Source organism: Emydura macquarii, unplaced genomic scaffold (assembly GCF_026122565.2).
Source record: "Emydura macquarii macquarii isolate MOO-44397 ecotype Brisbane River unplaced genomic scaffold, CSIRO-AGI_Emac_v2 contig_3472, whole genome shotgun sequence".
Taxonomy (NCBI): domain Eukaryota; kingdom Metazoa; phylum Chordata; order Testudines; family Chelidae; genus Emydura; species Emydura macquarii.
Genome location: NW_027133609.1, coordinates 446,488 through 464,352, shown reverse-complemented (window position 1 = coordinate 464,352; position 17,865 = coordinate 446,488). Strand labels below are relative to the sequence as shown.

General features: G+C 63.6%; 1 protein-coding gene across 2 annotated transcripts in view; it reads left to right on the top strand.

Moving 5' to 3' along the window:
- Window positions 1–3,471: 3,471 nt before the first annotated feature.
- ITGA5 (integrin subunit alpha 5) overlaps window positions 3,472–17,865 on the top strand; it is a 45,657-nt gene continuing 31,263 nt past the window's right edge. Inside the window, exons 1-2 of one of the 2 annotated variants that reach the window (XM_067535056.1) lie at window positions 3,472–4,195; window positions 17,452–17,582. In XM_067535056.1, coding sequence (XP_067391157.1) covers window positions 4,038–4,195; window positions 17,452–17,582 — 289 coding nt within the window. In that variant the 5' untranslated portion in view covers window positions 3,472–4,037. Of the gene's footprint in view, window positions 4,196–17,448; window positions 17,583–17,865 lie in introns of both variants that reach the window. The other variant, XM_067535055.1, reaches the window with a different exon arrangement.

Here is a 17,865-nt window from a genome sequence, read left to right as displayed (position 1 = left end):
CGGATGGACGGACTGGGTGGGGTCTCTCCCTCATGATGGGGAACCGGCCTGGGGGAGGTTTCTCTCTGCTCCAGCACTCGCCCCCCCCCCAGTTTGGCACTGGTGCCCAGCAGGCTCCATGCCGCCCTGACGCTGACACTGACGCTGAGTTGATTTTCACTGATGGCTGCTGGGCTTGAGGAACCTCCTGGTGGGAGCTGGGCCCCCCAGCACAGCACAGCCCCCCCAGGACTTCCCAGCCCCCCACTCCCTGCTAGGCCAGAAATCCCCTGGGACCAACCCCGGCACAGACAGACAGACACTCATCTTCCGGTAATGGGATGCTGAGCAACTACCCATGTGGGGGTGGGGGAAGATCCACGTGTCTGTGTCAGTCCTGGGGGGGGCTGTGTGGGGGAGGGGAAGGCAGGATGAGAGGGACACAGACACGGCTGGAAGGATGAAGTGGGAGAGGAAAGGAGGGGGCAGCGAGCGGGAGGAAACGTGAGAGGGGTGAGGGGTGAATGAAGCGAGGGGAGCCCAGGGCAGGGATGGGAGGCAGTAGCTCTTTGGGGTGGTTTTACCCCCAGCTCTGGGTGAACTGGTTCCCTCCCCTCTCCGTGTGGTCAGTGGGGGGGAGGGGGGACAATGAGAGCAGGGACATAGCCCCCTCCCAATCCAATCATTTTTCTATTTCATACCCCCTCCCCCAAACAGGGGCGGTCCCAGAGAGGATGCAGCAGTGACAGGAAAAGCGCTGCAGCTTGCACCCTGTCCCACACCTGAAAGCCCCCTGCTCCTCCCCCGCCTGACAGCCCCCTGTGGCCCCTCCCCATTCCTGCTATGCCCCCATCCAGCTGAGTTCCTACTGCTGCCCCTTCCCAGCCCCCCTCCCCCACTGTTTGCCCTGCTGTCTGTGCTATGGATAAACTGGACCAAGGGGCCGATTCTGCCCCCAGGGGTTCAAGCCTCATCAGCTCTCCCCTGCTTGTGGCAGGGGCCCTAGATTCTCCAGGGATCCTTGTGCCAGGCCCAGGCTGGGCCCCTCAACATACCCCCCCCTCCACTATATCCCCCTTGCCTCCCCAGGTCTAGTCAGATGCAGCGGGGATGTGGGAACGTGTCATGCCCCTGTGTCGGCCCGGGCAGCATGAAACTGGCTGCGGGAGCAGTGCTCAGGGACACAGAGGAGAAACAGCTGGGCAGGAGGCGGGGAGGGGGTGAGGGCACCCCCCTCCCATCCCACCCGCAAGCTGGAGACCCTCATTGTACGGCCCTTTCTCTCCCCAAGCCCACCAGACCACTCCCCAGAGGAGTCTGGGACCAGGGCTTCTTGGCCTAACTCCGAACCGGCTGGATTCCCGTGGAGTTGCCTCTGTGCTGTGAGTGGAGCCAGTCCAGCCCAGGGGTGTTTTGGAGGAGCCCAGAGGTGGGGCTGTCCCCCACCAGCTGGGAAGTTCTGTGGAAACAGCCTCTTGCACAAGATTTCCAGCACTTCCTGTTTCCAAGGGACCTGGAAATAACACGAAGGCCGCTCGGCTGCTGCCACAGCTTGGCCCTGCTGCCTCTGGCCCCAGCTTGGTGGGACGTAGAGGAGCACCCAGAAAGCCTGGGTGCCTGCTCTGGGCTCTGAGTGCAAGTCGGGAGAGCTTCGAACAGCCGCAGAGTTTGGGCCCATTTTTCAACCAACCAGCTACCCCCCATCCCACCCACTCCCTCCCGCCTGCAAGGGCCACCCATGGGGAGGCAGAAAGTTCCTCTGCTGAACCCCAGATAGTTCTCCTGTCCCAAGGACAGAGCAGAGCCTATGCTGAACAAGGCTGCCCCCAGATGGCAAACTGAGGAACAGGACATGTTAGTGCGGCTAGTTCAGGCAGAGGAGGGCAAGCAGGAGAGCTGGTGCTTGTGGGGTGTAGGGGGAGAGGTGCAGGGCATGGCGGGGGGAGTTTCAGAAATGAGCCCTGCAGGGCGATGGAGGGAGGGAGGGAGGGAGGGATGAAGACACAGGGAAGAAAAGGAAAAAGCAGATGAAGGAACTTCCTGGGCAAAGTAGAATCCAAAGCTGCTTGCATGCATGTGTGTATACATGTGCATTTGTGGTCGTGTGCTTGTGTGTGTGTGCACACACGTGCGTGTGTGTCGGTGTGTTCACGTGTGTATGTGGGGAGCCCTACCCCATTAATTTTGCACAGCACCACACATCCCACCACAGCCTTTGACGCCATGGGCCCCTCTTGTATCATAACCATCAGGATAGTTTAGGTCACCCTTGGCCGTGACCTTGCTCCCCCCTCCTGCAGTAGGGGCTCACGCCGGCCATCCTGGGCCCCTGGGGAAGGAGCTCCCCACCCTGGAGCCCCAGGAGACCTCTCCAGGACCTGCCTGTGCTCCCAGATAGCGGGAACCAGGTGAGGCTGGGAAGGCCGCAGCTGCTGAATTCATCTGGACTGATCTGGCACAAACAACCCTACAATAACACACCAATGTGTTTACAAGTGACCCTGCAATAACACACCCATGTGTACACAAAAAACCTTTCTGTAACACACCTGTGCCTGCACAATTGGCCCAACAATGACTCTTGGGTTCTCTTCCCGGGTGTGGGGTCTGGTGGTTAGAGCAAGAACAGCAGAACACCAGGACTCCTGGGTTCTGTTCCAGCTCCTGTGTGCTGAGACCTCAAGCAATTTCACTGACTAACCTTTGTGTGTCTCCCCCTTTGTACTTGTCCCTGTTTCACACCCTTCCTCCCTGACTGTGAGGGTTAATTGCTGTCTGTGCCGGGGTGGAGCCTCAGGGGGGCAGGGGCTGGATTCCCCACCCCACACTGACTCAGGCCTCTTGGAGTGGGATGTCAGTGGAAAGCTGGTGGGCGAGCGCTGGCCTCAGGGCGTTTCTCACCCTGGCCTCCTGTGCTGGGTCTGGGATATTGTGTGAGATTTCCAAACCTTTTGCCTAAGCAAATGTTTTGCATGTGGCAGGGTCACCTCTTTCCATGAGCTCAGCCAGAGTGGAGCCACTGGGATGGCCCTGTTGGCTTCACACCCTCCTCTGGCCATTCCAGAGGGGCTGGCTAGGGTCGAGGACACTGGGCTAGGAGCCAAGAGACCTGGTCTCTACCCTGCCTTTGACATATGCAGTTTTTTATGTGGCCCCCCATCAGCTTTCTCTGGGCGCTGCCCCCACCCAGCTGGTGGGGATCCTTAGCTGCTGCACACACAGGGAGCCCGCTGTTCAGTGTATCTGGAGCCAGGCCGCCCTGGAGCTGAGAGACAGGGTGGGGGAGGTAATGGCTTTTATTGGACCCAGGTTTGCTGGTGACAGAGTCCAGGTTTTGAGTTACCCAGAGGCTCTTCTTCAGGTCCCAGGGACTATGTAGCAGAGTCCAGAACTGAACCCAGCTCTCCTGACCCCCAGCCCTCTCCGTGCCTCAGTTTCCGTCTGTGACATGGGACACAACGATCCCAGAGGAGCAATGTCCACCCAGTCTGATCATCAAAGTGCCTTTCCTTCTCCGGCCCGGCCGGCCCCTCCTGGATTCTGCCAATGGCTTTGGGAGGGGCCCAGCTACCTGCAGAGTCAACCGGCCGAACAAACTGCGGCTCTGTGGGGTGCGGAGATCGGGGTCTTGCCCACTTGGGGGGCTGCTCTGCTCCCCACGCTTGGAGCGCCCCCTTTTGCTCTTTGCCCTCGGCGGCAGAGAAGGCCCCTATTGTTGAACCACCAGGGCGCAAAACTGAGTCCCGCCGCCTGGCTCCTTCCCGGCCCATCGCAGGGGTCCTGCCTCCCAGCCCGGCCGGGGCCAGCCCCAGCGGTGAGTCGCGCTCCACCGAATCGCACCATCTTTGCGAGGCGGGATCCACCCCCGTAGGCGGGGGGCGCAGCGGCGGCTGGTGACTCCTCCTCCCTTTGGTGGGGGAGGAAACACCCCCCTGCGGGCTTAGCCAGGAGGGGTCTCGGCTCGGAGCCGGGTTCCCGCGAGGTCCTGCCCCTGCCTGCCTGCGCGTCCGGACGGGACGGGACCGGACCGGAGCAGCCAGCGAGCGCCGGGCTCCGCCATGCCGCCCCCCGGGACCCTGCTGCGGCTGCTGCTGCTGCTCGCCCTGCCGCCCGCCCGCGGCTTCAACCTGGACGTGGCCCAGCCGGCGCTGTTCCGCGGAGCCCCGGGCAGCCTCTTCGGCTTCGCCGTGGATTTCTACCTCCCGGAGCCCCAGAGGTGAGCGAGCGGCCGGGACGCGGCGGCGGGGGCCGGGGGGGGGCCGCGCTCCCTCCCCCCCCCGGCTCCGGAGTTGGGGCACTTTGCTGGAGAACAAAGTGTAGCAAAGGCGGGGGGGGGGTTCGCGCCCCGTTAGCGGGGGAGTCTCGGCCCCCGTCACCCCGTGTGTGGGGAGGGGCCGGGGGGGGGTTTGCTCCTAGCCCCGCTCCGACTTTCCGGGCTTTTCTCTCCCTCCCCCTGGCGGGGCCCCGACTCTTTCCGCCCGTTCCCCGCTGCACCATGGCCCGGCCCGGCTCCCTCCTTGGAGCCCCGCGGCCCTGCCCCCCCCCCCAGCCTGCATGCCTGGCGCCCCCGGGCCCGATCCTCTTAGCGGGGTCCCCCCTCCACTCCCACGGGGAGGGCGCGCGTGGGGGAGCCCGGGGCGGGGCGGGGCGGCGCTGCAGCCCGAGCCCCGCGCTCCGGTGGGACCCCCCCGACCCCGCACGGAACAGGCTGGGAACGGAGCGTTTCCTGTAATCGGAGCTGGGATCGGCTCCTGCCCTTGTAACTCGGCGCAGGCGGAATTCCAGCGCTGGGAGCGCTTGATCCGGACCGGTGTGTGTGCGTGCGGGGGGGCAGCTGGCGAGAACGCGCTGCTCGGCTGGGGGGGGGGGGGGGGGTATTCCTGCCCCCCCACCCCCGTGGCAGCCCCCGGGCGGGGACATAGTGGGGCAAGGTGCTAACTCAGAGTTGGCCAGCGATGAGCTGGGGGTGGCATGATCCGGATCATGGCCGAGCCGCCCCTGCCTGTCCCTCTCCTGAGCTGGCCCGTGGCCCATGTCCAGATCTGCCTCCCCTGGGATCCTGCTGGGTTGGGGGGAGAGAGCTCCCAAGGGCAGCATGTGCCAAGGATCAGGGCCCTCGTGCCAGGTTTAAGGGCACGGCCCCTCCAAAGCCAGCCGGCTTCAGTGCTTGGTGCTGTGTAACCAGGACCCTGGGGTTGGGAGAGTGGGTGATACCGGGTGTCTTGACGCCTGGCTCTATGGGGTGAGCCAGAGCCACGTTTCTGGGCAGGGTGTGTGAGTCGGTTCACTTGTCAGCTCTGACTAGAACCGGGGAGTCCTGACTCCCAGCCCTGCTGCTTGAACCCCTAGGCCCCACTCCCCTCCCAGAACTGGGGCTGGAGCCCAGGAATGCTGACTCCAAGCCCCCCGAGATCTCCCAGGGACACAGAATTTCCAGATGCTGCTCCAGGGAATCCCAGTTATCAAAGCTTCTCTCTTCCCTGCCCAGGCAGTGCTGAGAGTGGGTGTGGGGCCTGGTGGCTCAGATCCAGGGGGGAGGGTGGAGTCAGGGCGAGCTGTGTCCCATGGTCTGTGGCAGGCAGCCAGCCCAGGGAGCTTTCCTGTGGAGATGCCCCTCGTGAGCAAGCTCCCTTCCATCTGCTCTGACTCCACGAGCACCGAGGGCTGGGGTGAAGCCTGCCAGGCTGAGTTTAAATCCCCAGCATGGGCAGCTGGGCTGTGAACTCCACCCCATGGCTTAGAAGAGGCAGCTGCTGCCATTTGATCTTATTGGCCTAACCACCCAGGCCTGCGCCTCCCCCAATCCATTGGCCAGGAAAGTGCCTCCAGCCCCTGGGTATGAACTGGCCTGATGGTTGGCCTGAGTGGCTGCCATGTCCAGCCCTGCCCTGGTGGCTCATCCCATACAGCATTGGCTGGGGGTCTTCTAAGAGCCACGTCCCCTCTGCCAGGGTGTTAACCCTTTCAGCTGCAAAGCAAACTGCTGAGACTCCCCAGTGCGATTCCTGGAATGTGGCATGTTGAGACACAAGGCAGAGACCCCGGGGTGCTGTTGGGGCGAGTAGCAGTCTAGCCCCGATTGTCTTCCGCCAAGATCCCTGCTTCGTGGCTGGCAGGTGTGCTGGCTGCTGTGCTGTACCCCAGAGGTGGCTGCATTATAATGGTGCTGGGTGGGTCCCCTTGTGGGGGGGGAAGCCATGTTGTCCCAGCCCTCTGCGATGGGAGAGCAGCCCCCCGTGTGACCTGAAGTGGCAGGTGAAGAGCTAACGCCCTGTCTGCTCATGGGGTCATAGAGAGAGCGCCCAGTCCGGCTCTCCAGCTCTGAAACAGCCAACACACGGGGGCTAAAATCACACCCTTCTCTGGTCATTCCCAGGTGTGTTTGTTGGCCCCCCAGGAGCATGTCTTCTGGTATCTAAAAGCACAGGGGATTGGAAACCAGAACTCCTGGGTTCTGTTGGGTTCTGTCCCCAAACCATTTCTCCTGCGTGTCTGTTTTCCTCCTCCCCTGCGCAATGGGGCTCTTGGTACTGACTGAGGCTGGGGGGGAATGACGGATAGGGAGGCTGAATTCCCTCTCCAGTGTGATGCGCTGTGGGTGGCGGGTGCGGTCACGCTGCCAGCGTGAGGTCTGGTTTGTGGATTCCATGGTTCTTTGATTTCTTGGGTGGGGCCCGTGTCCGGTGCCGCCAGTGCCCTGCCCCCATAGTGAGCCATGCGACTGACTCCCAACCCCTTGTGGCCAAATCAGGGCATCCTGTAACCAAACCTCACAAATGTCACTGATTTCCTTTCCTTGTTCAACGCGTCTCTTTCCTGGCCCTGCAGTCTTGGTCCCCCGTGCATTGCCGATCTGGGCATGGCCTGATACAGGAAGGCAAGACTTTCACCCAGCTCAGTATTTTCCCCTCCTCCGGTTGGAAGGTCTGGCAGGTGCTGCCCGTGTCACTGGCTCTGGGGGAGGGCATGGGACTGGAAGCGACTGGCATTGGGATGCTGAGCCAGGGGGTTGGTTTCCAGTGGTGGAGACGTCTGGTGGCATTTCTGCTTCACAGCCCTGGGTAATTGTCCCATTTTATAGTAGAGGAAACTGAGTCACAGCGGGGAGTGACTTGCTCAAGGCTACGCAGCAAGGCAGTGGCAGAACGTGGAATGGAACCCAGGAGTCCTGATTCCCAGCCCCCCCTGTTCCAACCTCTAGAGCTTCCTGCAGCAACCAGCTCTGTGTGGCCCCAGCTGCTCTGCTGGGGGAGGGTTTCTGCTTGGGGTCCCCAGGAAGAGGCTTTGTCGGCTGTGCTGGGGTGGTACACTCAGCTGGTAGATATTCAGGCTCCTGATGGTAAGGGGCAGATTTCACAAGATTGGTGTGCTGGATTGGGTGTGGGGCTAGGAGGCAGGGCTCCTGGGCTCTATCACTAGCTCTGCCAATGACCTCCTGTGTGACCCCACCCCTGCCTTAGTTTCCCCATCTATTTCAGGGGCATAACGGCACTGCCCCCCATCTCTGTTTTGTAAAGACCTTTAATGCTGGCTGAGAGCTCAGTGCTGTGACTTTGATGTCCTTCCTGTGTTCCCCCAGGGTGGTGGCAGCGAGCCATGCACCCTGCCCCCTCGGAACAGTGGCTGGGGCGCTATGCCCACAGCTCCCTGCTACAGTCAGGAGCTACCCACTTAGCACAGCCCTGGACACCAAAGAGTTAAACACAACTGGAGCTATTAGCTTATCATTGCCCACGAGCCCTGCCTGAGCATGGGCCAGTCTGTGCCCAGCAGATTTCATAACTCATGGATTTCAGGGCAGAAGGGCCCCATGTGATCATCCCGTCTGACCTCCTGCACAGGCCAGGCTGCAGGGCTGTGCTGGGTTAGCTCCTGCTGGAGCTAGAGTGTATCTGTCTTTTGGACAGAACATCCAAACTGGATTTTAAAATTGCCATCGATGGAGAATCCACCACAAACGACCCTCCCTGTTAAACATTCACCTCTTACTCCAGTCTGCGTTGGTCTGGCTTCACCTTCCAGCCAGGGGCACGCGTTAGACCTTTTTCTGCTAGACTGACGAGCCCAGTACTGAATATCTGTTCCCCACATAGCGACTTAGAGAGACTGGGATGGAGTCACCCCCGAGCCTTTTCTCTGTTAAACTGAGTGGATGGCGCTCCTGCAGGATCTCGCTATCAGGCAGGTTTTGCCAACCCTTGAGGCATTCTCTGACTCTGTCCCCTTCCTCCCAGGGATCTGGGCCTGGTCATGAATGGGTTAATAGGCCACTCGCAAGTTCAGTGGGCTGGCTTTGCTAGGCTGCGGGGGTCACTCAAGAAGCCCCCCCCTTGCAGGGGGGTGCGAACACCAGAGCAGAGATTAGCTGAGGTCTGGGCTGGGCTGCTGTGGGTGGAAGATCAGGGAGAGTCCCCACCTCAGACTGCACTTCGCCTGCCTTGCCTGCCTGGAAGGTTCCCAGGCCCTGCCCCCCCAGGAGAGCCTGGACAGGGGCCCCCAAAGAGCAAAAGGCAGAGGGACTGGATCCCATGTGGGGCAGCTCAGGCCAGCTGGGCAGTGGGAGCAGCATGTTGGACAGTGGTGACCCCAGAGCTTCCGAGGGAGACAGTGCCCACCATGACCCCAACGGAGACCCCCCCTGCAACCCAGGGAGGGGCAAGACCCCAGAGAGCTCCTGTGGGACACACCCCTCCCCGACCTCCTAGGGGGAGATGCTTCCCAGCGACTGAGGCAGCATTGTGCTGGCTCACTCCACCTCAGGGTTGCAGCTGCCAGGCCCTGGCCCCTTGGCTTTGCGCAGAGAGGGGCGCTCCGGAGCCCCTGGCCTCGGGGTTTGCTGTGCAGTGCAGGCTGTGAAGTCTAGGGATGGGTCTGCAGATCCCATGGCGGAGCGGCATGCGGGGGTGGCAAGACCTGCCCTGGATGCAGCCGTTGGGGCCATGTCTGGGCTTGGAGCGTTCGGGTGTGGGTGCCCCTGCCCGGACGCAGCACCGCTCACCCTGGCTCCTCGCGTGGGATTCTTCCTTAGTCCAGCTCTCGGGGCTGGGGCTTTCGGAGCAGGGGGAGCCGGGTCTCTCCCTGCTCCCCACAGGAAGCTCTGAGCGGCCAGGAAGCCCACACTACCCATGGCGCGGCTCCCCGGTGCAATCCCTTTCCTGTCTGTCTCTCCCTTTTCCCGTCTCGGCGCGCTTGGCTGGCAGCAGGAGCGCGCAGTGAGTCAGGCTGTTCCCGTAGGCCTGGCTCCCGGCTGCCCCAAACCACGGAGCAGGAGCATTCTGCGAGCGAGTGCCGCTTTCCCATGAGAATCCCAGCCCGGATGCCGTGATTCAGCTGAGCTGGTCTCCAGCCGGGACATCGTGGGTTTGGTTAGCAGCTGAGCGTAACCCCCACTCTTCTTCCAGGGAAGCCAGGCCGACCTGCTCTCCTTATCTCCAGGGGCCAGCCGGTAAAGCTGCTCTACTCGGGCCAGAGGCACACTGTGCTGGGGAGGAGCAGGCTGCCATCAGCTGGGCACAGTCCAGGGGCAGCAAGGCATGCTGGGAATGATGCCAGAGTATAAGAAGCCGCCTGGGCAGTGGGAGAAAAGAGAAAGGCCGGCTGTGGCTGCAGGGTCTCTCTGGTCCCTGGAGAGAGGTGGGGCTCGGGGGCTCTCCAGCCAGAAGCTGAGGGGCTGGCGGTGGGGCTTGGAGCAGAGAAAGAGGCAAAGAGGCCAGCTGGACTGGACTGATAAATAGTCTAAAAGGAGAGGAAGCTGGGGCCATAGCCCCACCCCATGGAGAGCTACCTGGCAGGAGGGGTGCGTGCCTGATTGCTGTGATGCTCGGAGGGTGTCTGGTGTGTCTTGTGTTCACAGTGACCTTCCAGCCTAATAATCCCCCAGTTCATCAGGGAATGGGGGATGCGGGGGTATCAGCCCTACTTCAGAGGGGAAACTGAGGCAGAGAGGGGCAGGGACTTGCCCATGCTGTGTGTGATTCAGTGTCAAGAGCGAGGAACAGAACCCAGGAGTCCTGACCCCATCCCCCCACCACTGACCCACTAGACCTCACTTCCCTCTCAGTCCTCTGCACAAATGGGAGATAAGGTCCAAACCAGAACCCCAGTTCTGGATCCCCTTTAGCTGGAATCTTGGTCTCTGTGATGGGATGAACCAAACTCCCAGGCTGCTGGGGCCGTTGGGCTGGTGATCTCTGTGTGTCAGCGTGGTTGGAGCTGGGTTCGGGTTGGTCCCATTCCTCGCAGCTGATGCCTGGATCCTGGGCTTTGGTTTGGGCTGTGGGGCTGCCCCATGGCAAAGACATGTTGCTTGTTAGCAGGGGGTGTGAGCTGGTGGGCAGAGACGAGCGAGTCCAGGTGAGGGGGGTGTAACGTGCCCCCAAGCTGCAGAGCAGGGGCCTGGCCTGGTCCCCACGGGCCCCTTGGCTGGGCCGGTTGTAGGGCCCAGACCCTGGAACTCTGCTTCCCAAATGTGTGGCGCAATCTGGGCCTGAGCCCCAGACCGCCCCATATGTGAGTGCTGGGGGGCCAGCTCTGCCTCTTCCCCGGTGGTGCCCGTTGGGGCCTGCTGTCCTGCGCCCTCCAGTCCAGGGATCCTGCTTCTTGCCCCTTCTCACGTCCCCGGTTCGGGGAAGTTTCGCCCCACCCTGCTTGGCCTGCCCCTCCCCCACCAGTCCCAGGGCCGGGGCAGCAGGAGCTTGGCCGGCCGGTTCCCAGCCCTGCCTTGGGGGCAGGTGCTCCTGGGAAAGACGCAACAGGTGCCCCCCCAGAGAGGCCACAGCCCCCCCATTGCCCCTGCTGTGCCCAGCCTCTGCTTCGCTGGAGCTCCTGCCTTGGCCAGCCCCCAGGGCCTTCCCCTCCTCCCCCAGCCAGGCATGCTCAGCCCAGCTCCCCCGGCTGGGGGACAGGCTCCCCGAACCCCTGCCTGTCCTGGGGGCCGAGACCCTCCCCCCGCCCCCAGGCTGTGGGGCAGGAGGGGCTGTACAGCCCAGCGTCCCAGCCCCTGAGGCCCACGGGGTGCTCGCAGGGTGGGGGTTATCTGCCCTTGGGGACCCCAGGCTCCCCCAGTGACGGGCTTCCCCAGCAGTGAGACCTGGTTCCTGCTCGGGGCGGGGCGGGGCGGGGGGTGCTGAGTGAAGGCTTCTGCTGGCTGGAGGAACCATCCCTTTGAGGTGTGTTTGGGTTTGGGGGGGGGCAATGTCCCCCCCTCCCCAGGAGCATTTTCTTTGTGCTCTGCCCGAGGGCCCCTCTCCACACAAAGGGTCCGTCTGTCCATCTGGGTGCGTCTGGCTCGCAGGCCCCCTTTCCACCCCCCATCGCGGGGTGCCCTGCCTCACTAGAAAACACTTTGTGTTTCCTTTGCTGGGGTGTGGGCAGGAGGCTCTGCGGGGCCTGGGTGGGGGTGTCTCTGGGCTAGTGACTGGGCCTGGTGCTTGTATTGTGTGATCACGGGACTTGGGGCGCCCTTTCCTGCAGCACCTGCCTCCCACGGGCGGGGGGTGTCTGTGCATGGGGGGGTTGCCCAACAGTGCCAGAACTGGGGGGAGGCAGGGGGCCATGTCCCCCCCTTTTTAACATGGACCTAGTTTGAGGGGCAGGGGGTGGCGTTGCCCGCTGGTGGTCCCCCCTTGGATCGCTCTCTGCAGCTTCCCCAAAGCCATTGCCAGGGGATCCGGGGGCTTGTTGGTGTTCCTCCCCCAGCTGCTCTTTGAAGGGGTTTTGCTCCGAGGTGGGCGGGTCTCCATCCAGGTCTGATTCCCCCCAGGACCTGCAGAGCTGGCTGGAGCTGGTGCCCAGCCTGGACGGGTTTGGCTGCGCTAGACGCTAGCTGAGCCTTCCCCATCTCATCCTGCCCCAGCTGTGGGATTTGCTGGCCCATCCACCCCTGATGGCAGCCTGGACCCCAGCCCCTTTGCTCCAGCCCTGGCCCCTTCACACCATCCCGTTAATGTGCATAAAGCCATCACCAACTTGATCCCCCCTGTGATGTCCAGGGATCCCCACTGGGCCAGGAGTGGCCCATGGGCGGCAGAGACCCCTCCCCTCCCCTTCCCAGCTTTGTTCATTTTGTCACCTTGTGTCTCCCCACCCCCTCCCCCGCAACGCCTCCCCACCCTCCCTTGTCTGTCTCCACCCCTGCGGCACCCTGTGGATTGCAGCCCCTGGGGCAGGGACTGTCTGTGCAGCCCCTAGCACACAGGGCCCTGCTCCTTGGCACTGTAACCCCGTGTGCGCCGACTCTGGCATGTCCCTTTCGCTTCTTGGGGGACAAACTTGCTCTACGGGCATCACCTCAATCCGCTGCTTCCTGGTGTCTGTGAGAGTCTTGTCTGCCCCACTGGGGAGCCTCGGGGCGAGGGGCAGGATGGATGGGCTTTGGCAGGGCTGTGTATTTGTGGCCAGCGCAGGGACTCTGTCGAGAGATGGGATCCAGGCTGGCCTGCGCTCCCTGCCTTGGCTCTGTGCGTGCCAGTCCCATGGGAAGCACTGGAGGGCAGGCCTGTGATCTCAGCGCTGTCAGGAGCACTGCTGGGCCCGGCCCCATCTCAGCGGGACTAGCTGAGGGGGCAGCATGAGGCTGGGACCCCCGAGGAGAGATCCCATACGGCAGCGGGTGGGACGGGGCTTGCAGGGAACTGGGCTGGGCCTGCTGTGGACGGGAGCCGTTCTCCAGGGGCCTCCGCAGCCGAGGGTCCTGTTCGCAGCATCCCCAGGAAGGCTCTGATCGGCCAGTCCATTGTGGGCTGGTCTCCCTGCCAGCCAGAGCTCTTTTGCCCTGTGGGATCCTTCCAGGGAGCTGTGAGGTTGGTGCCTGCCCAGGCTGATCCCGGAGCGCTCCCCATCCACCATGGGTGTGAACGGGGCAAGCTGTAGTGCTCCAGCTCGTCCCGTGTACCTCAGGGGGATGGCAGGGCTGAGTCGCCCCCACTGGGATTCAAACCTTTGGCTGCTTCAGAGCAGTTCCATAGCCCGTGGGGCTGCCATGGCCTGATCCTCAGCCCGAGGGGGGGGGGCAGTGGGGCTCCACAGGCCTGTCAGCCCTTCCTGGTGCACGTGGGCCAAGACCTCTGCAGCACTGAGCAGGGTGTGGGCGCCGGTGCCATCGCTGCAGGGCAGGGGCACGGCCTGGCTTTGCTCCCAGCATTGGCTCTGAGGGGTTCAGGGAGCTGCCTGGCTCTCCCCGTACAGGAACGCTGCAGCCAGCCGAGGCCCCGGGAGTGCGAGGCGCCAGCTGGAAGAACCGTCCGCTGGGATCCTCGGCCGCGGGGCCCTGGGCCGGCTCCAGCTGACATAGTCCCGCCTTCCTGCCAGCACGCAGCTCGGCCTTAAACTCCGTCCAGGACAAACAAAGCAGAGCCAGGTCCCAGCTCCCCGCCAGCCAGGAACTCCCGGCTCAGCCCACACCAACCAGCGCCTAGCGCAGCTGGACTTGCTGCCCCGAACTGTCCAGGGACGCAGCTGGAGTCAACTGCCCCAGACTCCCTGGCTTCCCAGGACAGAGCCCAGCCGTTCCCCACGCTTCGGCTCCAGAGAGAGCGTGATATGGGGTCAGAGGGGACACCCAGAGTATTTGACGGCCTCTCCGCAGCCAGCAGGGGAGCGTGGTCAGGCGCCGGAGAAGGGCAGGCCGGGTTGTGCCCTGGGATGTGCCCCCAGCAGCTGGGATTTGACACAGAGCACTGCCACTGTGCCATGGCCCCTGTGCTCTGCTCATGTGCCTCCATGTCCCCTCTGCATAGGGGGACCCATTCCTCCCCAGATCCTGAAGAGGGATCTGCTGCTCCTGGGACCCTGGCTGGCAAAGGCAGGGAGCTTCCCAACATGCCCTGCTGTGGGGAGGAGAGATGAGGTGTGCAGATGTTTGCTTCTCATGGGACAGCCTGTGACTTCCCACCCTGCTGGGCAGATCCACATGGGACTTGGATCCACACAGAATCCGCACTGGGAGCCTGCTCTGCGCTCCAGGGAGCGGCCAGTTCTGTGCAGACCTTTCCAGGGGAGGCCCACACTGCGCTCTCACTCTCCCAGAGCCACCTCAGGGTCTCCCTGGGCTGCTTCGTTTGGCCTGAGCATCTCTAGCTGCCCATTGTGCACTGAAAGCCCAGAAGCTGTGCACCCGCTTCCTTTCCCAAAGCATGAACCAGCTGTGAACTAAGCCACACAGCTTCCTGCTGGGGGAGGTGGGGCCAGCTCGCGGGGGAGAAACTGAGGTGCAGGGAGGTGCTCAAGGCTATGGAGTGTCAGTCAGAGCAAGAACCCCACTGCAGACAGAAGCTTGTTTATTTACCCCCCTTTTCTTTTCTGTGCTCTATGGGGGGAGGGGATGGAGAAGTGGGGGGGAGGCCCCCTCAGAAGCAGACTTTTCCAGGCCAAACCATTCGCTCTTGGCATTTTACCCCACTGGGTGAACCAAAGCTCCTCCATCGCTGCTCCCGTGCCGCGCCCTCCCCAGGGCTGGGTCTCTCCAGCTGAGCCGGGTGGAGGCTCGCCCTCCTCTGGAAAGCCAGGATCAAATCGTGTATGGGATTGTCTGTGTTGCAGAAGCGCGTGGCGGCCCGGCGGGGATCAGGGCCCCTCCGTGCCAGGCGCTGCCCTGGAGAGCGTACAGGCTGCCAGGTGAAGCGTGGGGACAGGAAGGCTCGTCCGCCCCTTGTAGAAGGTGGGAGTTTGGGGCCGGAGTCCCCGACAGCGGGAGCCGAGCTGTTCAGGAAATGTGGCCGGCTGTGGCAGAGCTGGGATTTGAAGCCCGGCCTCCTGGGTCCCAGCCCAGTGCTTCATCCACCAGCCGCCCTCCTCTGACCTGTGGGCGGCCTGCCTGCTCCACGTCCAAAGTCCTGCCCAGCGTCTGGCTGGCTGCGGCAGGCCCCACGCTCCCCCCAGCAGGTCACGAGGAGCAGGAGGGTGGCCAGGCTGTGCCGTTGAGATTTCAGGCCAGGGGTTCTGAGGCTGGGAGGGCGTCGCGCTGGACAGACCAGGAGCCGCCCAGCGGCTCTGACACCCAAGGGTTGAGCCTCCGTGCTGGGTCCCACTTGGACTCGGGGCATAAAACCCCTGTCGTAGCCTCAGCACTGGGTCCCTGTAGGCTGCTGGGGGAGCCCTGCCAGGATCTGCCGAGACGCTGCCCAGGGCTGGCAATTGGCACCGTTCCCCATGGGAATTGGCGCTGGCCCTTCCTGCCTGCCAGCTTACCCTGGGATTAGACGGAGACGCGGATGCTGCTCTGTGCCTGGACGCCCCAGTCCGTGCGCCAGCCGCTTTGTGCGGTGACGAGCCCGGAGCCCCCCAGTGGTGGGGCTGTCGCAGCCAGCATGGAGCCAGCAAGCTGCACCTGCTTCCCCTGGCTCTGGTGAGAAGGTGTTTGTCTGAGGGGTGCAGCCCCCACTGAGCTGGTGCCCTCAGGCCGGGCACTGCACAGACAGACACACTCCCTGCCCCACAGAGTTCACAGTCTACAGAGAGCGCGCGTGGCGGGGAGACGGGAAGGATGGTTCTCCCACGTTACGGACGGGAGCCGAGGCCCAGGCTGTGAAGTGTCACGCAGGGAGGCTGGGCAGAGCCAGGAATTGAACCCCTGTCTCCTCAGCCCCAGCCCCTCCTCCCCCCAGCACCCAAGCCCCTTGGGGGGTGGGGGGTTGGGCCTTGGGCTGTGGCTGGTGCTGGGTGGGATGTGCTGCTGGGTGACGTCGCCAGTCTCCTGGCGTCACTTGCTGTGCTGGGCACCGTGTTCTCCTTCTGGCCTGTTGGCACGAGTGCCAGGGGCGGGTATTGCCTCGCGAGGGGTCCTGCAGCTGCTTGGTGCCAGTTCCCAAGGGGAGGCTGATTCTGCTCCGTGCTGAGCTGGCCCCCCAGACTCGTGGGATGGCGGGGGGAAGAGCCTGACCCTGAGTGGGGAGGGGGGGAGGCAGCCTGCCACTTGCCCCAACAACCCTCTCATGCCACCCCTACAAAAGACAGAGGGTCTGGCCGTGGGGAGTGGGGTCAGGGCAACCTGTACCTGCCCAGCCAGTGGTGTTTGGGAAGCACTTTGCCCAGAGGCAGCGTCACTGAGCATGGGGGGGTGGGGTGTGGTGGGGGGACAAAGACCCATCCCAGGGAGCTGGAGGTGCCCAGTCCAGGTGTCGGAGCGAGACCGGGAGGGGACGGCCTCAGTTCGAGGTGGGAAAGGTCTGGCACCTCCTGGCAGCTGCCCCAGGGGACACAGGGGCCCCAGTGAGTGTGGGGGGCCACAGGCTGGGAATCCAGGGAGCCTGCGTCTTTTGGGGTTTCCTGGGCCTCGGCCCCAGCCACAGCCCATGGGGTCAAGCGGTGGGGACCAGCAGCCAGTCACTGCCCCAACGGAGGCTGGTGGTGGAGGCCAGTTCTGGGTCAGCCTGGACTAGTGGCCCGCCCCTCCCCCTCTGGGGGGCCTGCGGGCTGGGGCTGGTTTCAGCTCTATCCCAGGCCTGGCTAGGCCCTGGCGGGGGAATCGCAGCCGCGCAGCTGCTCTGCGCACACCTGGCTGCCCACAACAAGGGCCCATTGTCCCTGGCGCTGGCTGCAGCCCGTGCAGATGAGTGCAGGGGGGCCCCGCAGGGGAGGGGATGCTCAGAGGGGGATTGAGCTGTGGGGGGAGGGGAGGGCATGAGGAGCGGGTTTGGGGGGTGAGGAGCGCCGCTAGGGGGAAGAGTGGAGCAGCCGGTGCCCCTTGCTCTGGGCTGGGCACTTTGGTGGCAGGGGGAATTTGGAGTCGTCCAGGGGCGTTGTGTTGTCGTTGGTGGGAGGCCGGGGGCGCAGGACCCCTGGTGCTGTTCTAGGGCCTGGCTGTGACCCGGGCAAGCCACTTCCCCTCAGGGCCTGGGCATCCCCATCTATAGGGGTCTGTGCACCTAGGGCTGCTGTTCCCAGGCAAGGGGGGAGGACCCTGGGGCTGGCAGTGCGATGCTGCCCCCCACCTCTGCTGCGTGGTCCCAGCTGGCTGCACACCAGCAGAGGAGCGCTGTCAGGAGCACACCACCCCCTTCTCTCCCCCCCCCCCCCCAGCCGCAGCTCTCCTGGGCGGGAGATGGGGATGGCGTCCTGGGAGAGGGGCAAGCCCGGTGGATGGCACATTTACACTGCAGTAAGGTTGCCCAAAGCCTTGGGCGGGCAGGAGGGGGCACCCCCAGCCCCCGTGCTCTCAGCTGGGGCTGGGTTATGGTGCTTCCTGCAGCGACTTCAGGGGCTCACCATGGGGAAAGCGGAGGCAGGGGGGTCTCAGCCGTGCAGACTGCAGCCTCACTGCAAGCCAGTCGCCAGCGCTCCCGCTGCCCCTTGTATCAGCTGTGCCCATGGAACGTGCGGTGGGGGGCATGGCTGGCACTGGAGCCATCTGCAGGGAGTCTGGTTGGAAGTGACTCTGCTGACAGGAGCAGGGAAGGGCTCCTGGGACAGCCGCGGGGCAGCCGCCGGCCCTAGCATCTCCGATTCACCACCCTTTCCTCTCCCCTTTCCCAGCAGCATCAGCATCCTCGTGGGAGCTCCCAAGGCCAACACGAGCCAGCCCAACGTCACGCAGGGCGGGGCCGTCTACTTCTGCCCCTGGCACCGGGGCGACAGCAGCTGCACCCCCATTGAATTTGACAGGACAGGTAAGGGATGCTGCTGCCTTACGGGGGGTGGGGGGAGCCAGCTGGTTCTGTCCAGCAGCCCTGGAGGGTGGGGGGGGTCACCTGTTCTGGCTCCTTACCCCTCCCTGTGCGCAGTCTCCTGCAAAACAGAACTGATGGGCATCAGCAGAGCTGGGGGTGGGCAGGGGGGAACCCAGAGCTGGCATAGCAGGGACTGCAGGTCAGGATTGAGGGGCACAGGTAAAGCTGGGGGGCCGAGCGCAGGGCTGGGAAAGCAGGGGCTGCAGGTAAGGATTGAGTTTCT